Source organism: Myzus persicae, unplaced genomic scaffold, assembly GCF_001856785.1.
Source record: "Myzus persicae strain clone G006 unplaced genomic scaffold, MPER_G0061.0, whole genome shotgun sequence".
Taxonomy (NCBI): Eukaryota; Metazoa; Arthropoda; class Insecta; order Hemiptera; family Aphididae; genus Myzus; species Myzus persicae.
The window spans coordinates 149,791-162,268 of record NW_019101288.1 but is presented as its reverse complement, the minus strand read 5'-3'; the positions used below and the strand labels follow the sequence as shown (position 1 = coordinate 162,268).

At 29.8% G+C, this 12,478-nt stretch overlaps 1 protein-coding gene across 1 annotated transcript; it reads right to left on the bottom strand.

Annotated features, from left to right (window-relative positions):
* Positions 1-1,640: 1,640 nt before the first annotated feature.
* On the bottom strand, positions 1,641-5,299 carry LOC111028556. The gene is made up of 4 exons (XM_022307248.1): positions 5,218-5,299; positions 3,988-4,153; positions 2,165-2,365; positions 1,641-1,712 (listed from the first exon to the last, which is right to left on the bottom strand). Exons 2-4 carry the CDS (start codon positions 4,145-4,147, stop codon positions 1,675-1,677), a joined length of 399 nt encoding a protein of 132 aa, XP_022162940.1. The 5' UTR covers positions 4,148-4,153; positions 5,218-5,299; the 3' UTR covers positions 1,641-1,674.
* Between the last annotated feature and the right edge of the window lie 7,179 nt (positions 5,300-12,478).

The following is a 12,478-nucleotide window of genomic DNA, read 5'->3' as shown; positions in this document are numbered from 1 at the left end:
TGTTTTTTTTTTCTTGGATTTTTTCCCTAGACTTTTTTCTGCCTAACACATTAATTGTATTAAATAATTTGGTTAACAACAATGATCCAGATGATCAAGGACGTATGGAGTTATAAGATAATTAAATAAATAAAAAAAATTTTTTTCTTTTTAAATACTATTTAGTTACAATGTCATGAGTAAAATGCATGTTATTTTGTTCAATAGCAGGTATTAGGCACTAGCCTAAAAATGTGAAGTAATTTAGTAATATAAACAGTTAAAATACTTCCCCCCCCCCGTGTGTGTTAAGAGGGTCTAGTATCACCTATTGATACGATATAATTTCCAAGAAACGAAAATTCCAGAGTTTTAATAATTATATATATCAACATGTCATTTTTGTATAGATCTTATAAATTTCATTTTGGATGTATTAGATACTTAAAAAAATCATGATGATTTTAGTTATTTTGTTGTAATTTAAAATTATTATTCGTACATATTTTTGTTTTCCTAGTTAACTTACAGGAGGCTCTGTGTGAACAAAACTATTCTTCAATTTGTATATACTTAAGCATTTTAAAGTAGGCACATTATTATATTGTAGGTACATTTTCAATGACATTTTCAAATGCAATTATAAGGCGAAAATTAAATTAATTCTACCTACTGTACTACTATAATATCTAATAATAAAGTCAATTAATTTAATAGCAATAATATCATGAAATATCCTTAGTAGGTACCTTTCCAATAAGGTTAACAGACCGTATTTGCGCACAATCATTTTTCTAATACAATAATTTTAGTAAAGAATTCAGAGAAGGTATATAATAAATTGGTAGTTAATAAAAAAAAAAAACATTTAGATTAAGCAAATATTTTAAGCAACATATCAATCAATAAATAAAATTGGGTTTACTGTTATTCAAAAATGAATGTAATTTTAGTTTTTTTCTAAGTGAAAAGTTTCTTAAAATGTTCTACAAACATCATATTTCAGATGACTTTATCTGAATTTGATTATGAAACCAACCAAATATGCTCCAATTGCCTCCCAAGACCGTCCACTACATTTTTTTTTTGTTCCAATTACGTAAAAGAAATCCCCAACAATAAATATTATGATTTTTTTTTTTTAATTACATTTTGTGATTTAATTTAAGTAACTGTATTATTATTAATCTAACATATTCATAGAATGTAAATTACATACTAATAGATAATTCATATTCATATTTAGCAAATATTAGCAAGAATGTATTTTTAAATATTATGTAAATTAATTTTATTGTAATAAAATCAATTTAAACCGAATAGTTTACATCAGTTAACTTAATCATATTTGAATACTGAGTTTTAAATACCACCCTGTTCCTATTATTATTGTTCAAAATTGATATTAAAACTATATGGAAATAACAAATATAAAATAATATGGTATTTGAACTAACATATTATTACCTAAAAATAAGTACTCGTTTAGTATTTGCTGCATATTTTATTATTGTTTTATTTTGAGTGATTAATAAAATAGTATATAATGTTAAGAATTATTTGTTTAATATTGAAAAATTAAATTTGTTGATAAGTACAAACAGCTCATTTTAATAAATTTATAATTTAATCATCATATAAGATTGAAACATTATGAAGCTGCAGTACCATGTTGACATATTGTTGGCGTACAGACTACTCCTCCGGTGGTGGAGTTTCTAATACAATCCAATCTGTAAAATTAAAATAAATTAATAAATCAACTTTCAGTTGTTGAATTTGGGTATAATTCAAGTGTATTCATTGCTCTGAGTATAAGGGATGGGTAATATAAAAGTTTAGGAATATTAGTGGTTGAGACTCTTTTAGTGTCTGGTGAAAAAATGAGATGTCATCGATTTCCACGTCATACATTATTTTTAGATTCTTAGATAATTTATAAAGTATAAATAATTTCAAAGATTTGAAAAGTACTAAATTCTATTATTAAAAATAAACCATAGAAATACAGAATAGGTAAATTACTGTAGTTTTACCTATTCTGTGATATAGAACTGTTTATAAATATGTTATGAATTTATTACAAAAACATTTAAAAATGTTAACAAAAAAACGATCTATTGGATTCAAATGTAATCTTACATCCTTAAACTCCGGCAATGATGTATTTTAAATAGGTACTTACATAGATCGTGATAATAATAATTGTAATTAACATAGACCATCTCTCGCAATTCTTGTGCTGAAGAAACATACAATTCCGGTTCGGGCCCACAATAATTATTTTTAATATATCTCCTCGTGCACATTGCTAAACAACAATCATCAGCGACACCTCTTTTAATTATGGGATTGGAATTAGTTTGGGGAGTAGGGGGGTTACTATCTGAAAATGAAAGCAAATCATTAGTCAAGACAAAATTGGTTATGAATTTAATAATCCTAACTTCATATAATATAATATACTTATTATAAATTAACTCGATTATTGGGTTACCATTTACCACGTAACCTATACATTACATTTCTTAAAATTACATTTTATTCAATTTTAAAGTGGTCCTTATAACAAAATAAAATTTATTGGAAGTGTGTAGAAAGGGAAGCTGGCTAATTATGTAGATGTACAAAAAAATGCTGTTAAAATATAATATAATACCTATTATATTATTTTCCTCTTAAACCAGGTAAAATACGAAAAAAAGGACCTCACTATATGTCCCATAAGCCCAGTACCATAATTTTAACAAATTTAAAAATAGGAATTTATAGTTTTAGGATAGTTGTAACATTTGTTTATCAGAATAAAATTAGATACATTTTTAAAGAAATGTTCCAAGGCAATATTATAGGTGTTACAAATATCAATTTTTCGAAAGAACGTCGTTCACAAATTCAAGTTTACATTCAGCGAACGGCCAGCGCACATCACTCATTTTTTTAAAATTAAACGTGAACATGAACAACGTTAATATTTTAATAAATTTAAACTATTTTTCAGACGATCGTTGTATTTACCACTTAATAAATGCTGTGTCTAGATACCCGGGTGCTCGTGAAAATAAAGTGTACACGAGCACCCATCCGAGTATATATTCGATACCCTGTCAGCTAATGCGAATGGAATTATGCTAATACAGTGATGCCCGCGTAATCACTTCCTCTCTAAGCCGTGTTTGGACAAAAAAAAAAAAAAACGAAAATATCCATCGACTTGCTATGCAACACCATCTCAAGTTATTTTACTGGGTGACCGCTTTATTACACGGACTAAGATAGAGTAGACCGGAAACGATATGACGGGCGGGTGGCAGGGAGCTGGGCCGTAATTAAAAATGTTTGAGTTTCAAATCCTCTCTATCTTAGTCAGTACCGTATCACCCACAGCCTAATATAAACGTATATATGTATCTAAATATAATATACCTTAGTCCGAGGTATTACCAATCTTATCATTTTCTCTTATCACTCACTAACAATCGGATATCGAGACATAGTGTCTAATAAATATATGTTTAAAATATATTGATTAATTATATTATTATAACACAATAATATTTACTTATTATAATTCCTATTATAAGAAAACCAAAAAAATTAAATGAACGACCCAGTGAAAGCATTAATTTTTTTATGAACGGTCTGAACACTTAAAAATACAAATAACAGTATCGTAACCAATTTATACAATAAAAAAAAATAATTGTTATTGTTCAAGGTTGAACTTTGATGTGAATATGTGATATGCCTTAAATAACTTAATCTTTGAAAATATAAAACACTAGTTTTTCAGTTGATAACCCATATCAAACAAAATTATGAAATTCTTGTTTTGTTTTAAGTATAAAATTTCTTAAGAATGAAAGGAGAAGGAGCATCCCGCCCCCAACCCCCATAACAGAGTGTGTGATAGGTATCAAATGCAACGTTTTATACATTTTACGGGAAAATTTCCAAAAACAAACTGTTGTAATTGATAATCAGACACTATAGATAAATTATATTTACTTGTAGCTTCATTGTAGATGCCTCTACAGATTATTGCAAGTTCTGCCGCGAGTTTAGGTCCACACCTCTGTAGCTTACCAGTCCAGTACGTACTATTCTCATCGATAGTCCCCAGAATAAAGTCAATGTGCAGTACCAACAAAATCAATTTCAACTTCATGATTATCTGAAACACACAACATAATATAATATGGACTAAAGGTATAATGTATTAAATTACCTACGATACACAATAAAATAAACACGTATTGATCTTGATCATTGCTTAATTTATTTGTTAGTAAAAAGATTGATAGATATATTATAAATATATTTTAATCACACAAATATTGTACAAATCATTGACTACCTAAAATTGTCAAAATATGATCAAAGATTGACAAAATGAAAAAGTTTTGGGGATAGCTAATTTTTGTAGTAGCTAATCTGAACAATTTTTTTTACTATTTTTAAATACATTGTTAAAGTTTTATTATACTTATTAAAATTGTGGACTATTTTGATATTCTCATTAATTATAATTTATTTATTCTTTAAACATAATATTAAAATAGGTAGAACCTGCTTAGTTATTTTGATTATTACATTAACTGTATCGTACCTTCTGTTCTACTGTATAATTATCTCATCTCAATAATGTAATTTTTATGAGATAATCGAATGTTTTATTTTGCAATAATCAATTCAAATAGTTTTAATGAAAAGTGATTTTTTTTAGTTTATGAATAATGAAAAAAACTACTGAGTAAGAAAAAATGTCATACGGGGTACCAAAATATGAAAGTCACTGTTGGTACGTAATTAGACTTACTTACACAAGTTTATGCAGTTGTTAGGTTAATTCATTGGATAAATATTAGGAAAGTAGTTCTATACTTCTACGTCATACTGTTTATTGTAGGTATTAATAATAATTTAACATTAATTAAAAGATGACTTCGCTATAATTTTCGTTTGGAATTTACATAAGTAGGTACCTAATTAACGTATATCTTTATTTCTGAATGAAAGTATATATATTGTATTTAAATAAAAAAAAAAATTACTACAATATTTAACTAGATACCTAACTAAATAAAAATGAGTATTCAAATTTAATGACGATGATTATTTTTTTATCAATAAAACAAACATATCCTGAATTAATTTTATACTAAATGAGACCGATTAATGTATTCAACAATCAACAAGTAAATAATCCGTGAATAGTGGACAAAACGCATAACATACCTTACTAATGAAAACTGGCCGTGGAGGACACCTATAGTCGACTTAGTTTATCCGGTGCAAGAGTAACAATAGTTGTACGAACACTGCAGCTAAACTGAATTATGCCGCAGTCAGCGGGTCCTACCTTCTTATATTAAAGTGTGATAGGCAGAAAAGGTAGAGAATAGGTGGGGTTTGGGAAGACTGTATTTACGATTAAGATAACAAAAGGATATTAGGTAGGCGCACCGGAATGTTCCACCCATATTTGATTCCTACAGACCATTAAAGTCTTTTAAATGAATATTTGTATTTTATCAAATTTTTACTTGTACGTATAATATCACCACATATTTGTAAGTCATAATTAATTTTATTCGGTAAGTACCTAACAATAAAATGGTATACAAATGGTATTATAATTTTAAAATTCTGTTTTAAAATGTATTATATTGTTTTTTTCATGGTGAGTAACTGAGGTTGAGAAAGCCTGTTTTTTTTTTATTTTTTATAACTCCGAGTACCATGCTCGAACCCATCTTTTATGAACTTCTCAAAGTCATAATCAATACAATTGAATTTTGCTCTAGCGGTGTTTAAAAAAATGAAAACACATAATGATCCAATAAATTAACAGTAGCACAATATAAATCATGCTAATATGTTTTAATATCTAAGTAATAAATTAAATAGATTATTGGTATTTTAATTGTAACTGTTTCAGGTTTTTTATAATATGGCGTTAACGTTTAGAAATATGGTATTGTTAAGGGATGAAAAAATCCAAGGACAAGTAGAGTTTATAACTTATTCGATTACTGCGTGTTTAATAAATTTCCACAAGGCCTACTACGAACGTAAAAATATTATATAAACCCTTGGTATATAAATATAAATATAAATATATACGACAAGTAGCCGTATTATCAAGGCCAAATACAGACAAACAGCATTCGGTTTCATGGTGACGACCGGTATGGCAGTGAGAGGGAGGGACTCCGCCTATTGTGAACGTATTAATACACGTAGTGGCAAGCAATGTTGTAGCCCCTATAATAGAGAGATTTTGGGTGGTCCCCGGTTTTTGGAAAGAGCAATCATTGAAGATACACAATAGAGCTCACATGTAGAAAAACCGTACAATGTACTTATGTTGTCAGTGAGGGGATGACTCGATCGACCTGCAGCTGCCTTCCAGGTGGCTATTTTAGAAACCCAATAATATGCATTATTCTGCTTACGGGAGGAATTCAAAATTATACATGCTATACACATTTGGCGTTGGATTTTATTATGAATTGTATAAAAAAATTGACATATACATTATTTTATCATAATATCCGTCATATGCGTGGGTACGGGGGTGGCGATTGAATTGCAAGTGTTTCAAATCAATCTGATTTCATATGTTTATTCTGTTATCAGAACTTTTAATTTTCATTGTTTGTTTAGAATAATTTACACTCTTAATAAATAAGCGAAGTCTTCCTTATTTTCTTTCTACAAAATAAAGACGGGAATTAATATGTAAATTAGCAGTAATTTAATACTTCTATGGAGCACATGTTAATAATAAAATATAATGTTTCTTAATTAAAGGAAAATATTTTTTTTTGCTTTTATTGCCATCAAAGTAAATAAATAATTACATATCTGATACCATTTTGTGACTAATATTTTTTGGTTGTGCATGTTTTCCTTAGCTTGTTAAATCAATATTTATTAATTTTATTAATGCATATACTTAATGTTTATTTTGAAAATTTTCGTGGATATTGTTATATATTTTATCAACATATTTTTAATATTTACTTCATATTTAGGTCTTTATTGATAAATTATTGATGGTTTGGAACTGATAGGCTGTAAGGATGGCGATACAAAACCTATGTGCTAATATATATAATTGTTTCATTAACAGAAACGCTGTACGCTGTACCTAACTCCGTGATATTTTACGATGTTCCTATAGTTACCATTGGCGAGCGCACTAGGGGAGGGGAGGAGGTTGGTCGCGCCCCCTCCCCATGGGCCATGGCTATTTTATAACTAATTTAAATATTAGTATTATACTAAATGTAATTTTGATTTTAATTTTACGTCTATATATATATAATATATATATATATATATTATATTTACATTATATACATTTGCAATCAGTAAGTAAAACTAGTACATACAACCCACAGAATTCTGTGTACAAACTATTATTATTTATCATCGATTAGTCAATCATTAATATTAAAACAGGGTCTCTGAAATGAGACCCAAGTCCAGAGATTTGACTCTGATATCAGCAGGTGCTGCTCGTCAAGGGAGACTTTGAGTCTGCGTCGCCTCTTAAAAAAAACCAGCTGCGTAAACCACTACGTTAACTAGTCAGATAATCTCGAGTTAATGGTAAAACCAAAATAATGTTAGAACATATTTATATGACACACATATTTAATATTAATATAATCAACCATTTCGATGTTTAGACATTGTTTTAAAATACAATCAGCAACATCGCATATTCATTTTGTGCGGAATCTTGAAAATGAAAAGGTATACTATAAAGAATCACGAATGGCCGGCTTAGTAACAAGACTTTTACAAACAATATTTGGTAAATTTTAGGATAAATAATCAAATATTCCAAAATTGTTCATCGATTGTGTCATATTTTTACCACATTGTTTTAAACTCGTATAAATAATTGAAAAATGTTACTTTAATTTAAAAAATATGTATATATATATTATAGGTGTATATTTATTTTATTTTGCCACGATTTATTGTATATTTTGAGTGTACGTGCGATAGCGTTTCTTTATTTTATTTCAAGGTTCCAAGACTGCCGATCGACATTAACACCTGCCTGCAGTGCAGAGTATGCGGTACATGCACTCACGCTGTACGCAACCCCTCGTTACCGCACGAAACGGGACACACCTGACCCACACCACATGTAGGAATATCGGCCAAAGAATTAAATTTATCAATCTCTCTCTTTCTCTCTCTCCCTCTCTCCTTCTCCCTTAGTCTCTCTCTCTTTCTTTCTCTCTGTCTCTCTCTGTTTCTCTCTCTCACAACCACACACTCTCCATTGGCTCTGTTCTCTATCGGCTTTTTCGTATCGTTTTCGGACGATCAATCCGGCAGCTGTGACATTATATTTCTATGCTGTTTCAATACCTTATATGGTCGAGGAGGCTACTGGAGCAAATTTCCCAGGATCTAAATTTTAGTGGTAGACAAAATTGTCTTAGATTAACACTTGTCGTACAAGCCGATTATTTCAGATGTACACAAATAAAAACACAGGCTCATCTCGTTAGGGGTGACTTTGGGACCGCGTCTCCCCTTATAAAAAAACCAGCACTTGCAAATAATAATGTATAGAAATATTTTTATTTGAATTGAAAATATATTTGATCGTTTTCATTGTTTATTATTATAAATTTAAGCTCGCAAAATCGAAATCCTATTAATAGTTATCTTGATGGAAATACTATTTTAGTAATATCTAAGACTATAACGTTATCAGTCAAACTGAAGCCCGGCAGTTTCAATCGTAACATGTAATGGAATGGCTTGTTGGAGGGGGGGCGGGGAGAATAACCTGTGTGTTATAGACGCTATTGAACCTGGGCTTATCAAATTAATTTCCGTGCCGCTGAGCCATCATTAATTAGTTCTAGACTTTTTAGTCGATGTTTATTCATTACTTAATAACTATTGCACGATTATTATCCATTTAATATTTATTTCTTTTGACATTTTTATAATTATTAGTTCTTATTTCAAAAATGCAAAAAGGACAAATAATAGAACTTCTACTAACCAGTGGTTTTAATACTTAAACATCGAATAATTGTAATGTATGTTATATGATTGAAGTCTCCCCAAATGCTATTGTAAATCAGCTAATGAGCATATGGTATTATGGTGGTTATTATGTTTTTATGGTAAGCCAATATTCAAAGCTTAGTATTCTGAAAAACAAGTTACGCAGTATCATTGCACGCTTTGATGGCCTGCACACAATACTCATTGAGGAATAACTTTCTTTAATGTAAATACTGACGATGTAATTGATACTTTAAAATGCCCTATTCCAGTGTACAGACTTATGGAGTTATAAATAGTTTAACATAATAATATATATTTTTTAAATATATTTAATTGATTAAATAATAACACATTTTCTTGTAGGTATTATTATTGTTATTTAATACAAGAATCTATGATTAAGATATTTTTTATGTGGGCCCTCACATGTCATGAAACTAACTATTTTAGAGTTTGTCATCGTAATGTCAACTCCGGGATTTATTTAAGGGGTGAAAGTAGACAATTTCTAATATTGTTGTTGCCTGTCCTATGAATGGGTCATAAATCATTATTGTGGATTGGCGTAGCGCTTTGGCTGCAAGCAGTCGCGGAATGCGACTCTGAGTAAGAAACGGCCACAGCTACTAGCTCCCGGATGGATGAACACCCGGGTTCATAGTAGTTAAAAACCTTGTCATACATACACGTGTTTGCTACCTTCCGTGACAATCATAAAAACAAACCTACCGTATCAACTTTACCCCTAACATAGTTCATAACCCTTCAACAGCTAATGGCCTTAGTCGCCGGGCTTAAGTTCAATTAAAATAAATCATTATTTTTATGAGTGGAGTTAATGGAAATACCGTACTTAATAGGCACAATTAAGTAAATACGCTGGGGGGCTTAGCCTTCCCCCAGTTTTTTAATCATATTTCAGTTTAAACATCAATTATCAGGATCTGTGCTGCTGATACAATTCTAGCCACCCCCAGAAAAATGTTCATAGCTGCAACTTTAAATATACATATATTTGATTATTTCAATTAATTAATTTTTACATCGATTAATCGGTTTGTTCGATACATTTTTATAAATATTCACCATCGATTAATAGAAAATTAATCGACTTATCTATGTATTGACTGCAAATCATAGGTTCAGGGGCGGCTCACTCCCAAGCCCAATTTCTAAAACCTTTATACTGTTAGAAACAAAATTTTAAAAAAAACCTATTATTATGATATCTAAAGTTTTCTGAAAATTATGACTTATTCCCCCCCCCCCACCACCATGTTTCTGGAGCCGCAACTGCGTTGGTTCATAACCATACATCCTCTCTAGAATTAGATATAATTATTGTTACACAGTTGTTAAAAAATATTATGCAAACAATCGGTTATTTTATAAAACTCTTACGACAATCGAGAATTTTGGCCCTTTTTGGGAACATTATCGATTAATCGATTGACCAACTAATATTTCATTTTACAATCGAAAAGCCTTACATACATATAAATAGATATATATATGTACAATATACGTGCATAGTATTTCATAGGTAGATATTATAAATATTTGTGTTGCCACCAAAGCGCAAAAGTAAATGATAATATACATATAAGGTATATCGGTCAAGGAGAAAAAGCTAGTCACACACACACACACACACACACACACACACACACACACACACACACACACACACANCACACACACACACACACACACACACACACACACACACACACACACACACACACACACGAACACACAATAAACACTTTTGTATTGTTTTTTTTTTATATATAATTGTTATTGAATGTATTTTGTGAGTTGTATGATATGTAGATAATCAATGTGATATGCCGATATCCCGTGCCATCGCGCCAACTGCTAAAGTAAAATAATAGCACGGCCGCTGTGATTTTGTCGCGTACCGTAAGGCGTACCTAAGTTGTTGTGAAAAGACCGGTGGGCGCGAGCCAAATTATTTTAACATAACTAATACTAATTTTGTTTTTTGTACTCGAGCATCGAAATTTCGTAATGTCATTGTTGTGAGCCATAAGGGCCATATTCATCGTATAATATATGATTAGATGTGTTATGCTTTTCGCTTTTTTAGGGAAATTCTAAAAAAAACCATAGATACATGAAATTTTCCCCGAATACTTGTATTAGCAATTTCTATGTATCATGAAAATTTTCCATTTTGTTTCCATCTATTGTTGATTGATCTTTCACCAATCTCATCGGACGTCTTCGTATGCATTTTTGTTCATTTGACAGTACACCAATTTAGCCATAGTTCAGTTTTGACCATTCTATTATATCGAACAAATTTATTTGCTTTTCCATAATATAAAACTTCAATGTTTTCGAGCACGTAAAGAAAAACTTAATTCTTAGTAAAATATACTTGCGTGGTTAAAAAACCTTGAATTTGGAATTTTATCTTATCAAAAATGTATAATGCATCTGTATCGAATAGTGTAGACATCATAAGATGTGTGATAAAATATTTACTTGTATACCTTTTTTCTTGACTTCTTGATAGAAACAAAATATGTACTTGTGTGGTTCCAAAACCTTGAATTTGGAATTTTATCTCATCAAAAATGTGTAATGCGTCTGTATCGATTAGTGTAGACAACATAAAATGTACATTAAAAAATAATAAATACACTTAAGTAATGGTATCACTTACTATTTTGACATTTTAACTTATCGAAAATGTTTAATACGTCTGCATCGATTAGTGTAGACATCATAAAATGTGTAATAAAATATTTACTTATAATTTGTATACTCTTTTTCTTGATTTCTTGATAGTATCAAATTTATAAAAAAATGCATTTTTGATGGCCTTGATTATACTTTTTACACATACTTGTAGTGGTAGTGTTGAATAGCAAGTCGAGGAATATTTTCGTTTTGAATTGTTCGAGCGAGCGCAGACCTTAAGAGTGACCCTGCCCCGTCACTTGGTGCAATAAAATTGCATTTTTTTATTATGTGATCTGAAAATTATATGGTGTATAAAAATGCCAACACAAACATTCAATGAAAATTTCATTAATCTAAGGTCGTTTTTTTTTTAGTTACACTAAAAACCAAAATTTATTTTTTCGACAACTTTTTTAGCGTAAAAATCCTCGAAAATTTCGTACACCTATAAATAGTTCAATATGACCGATAAGCACCAACTTCGTGCATTTACTATATATACATGTTTAGCTAGGCAGTCAAGACAAGTTAACTAATTTACAGTAAATTTTGTGTTTTTGATGTAATTCAAAAATGAATATCAGTAGGTACACTGTAGGACTTAATTTTTTCACCAAATAGTTGTATAGCATTTTCTAGACGTCAATTTTTTCGGCTCTTATATTGTCTATTTAGTGCGTGGCTTAGTTCATAATTATCAATTGTTTAGTTAATATTCAAAATTACAGGTTGT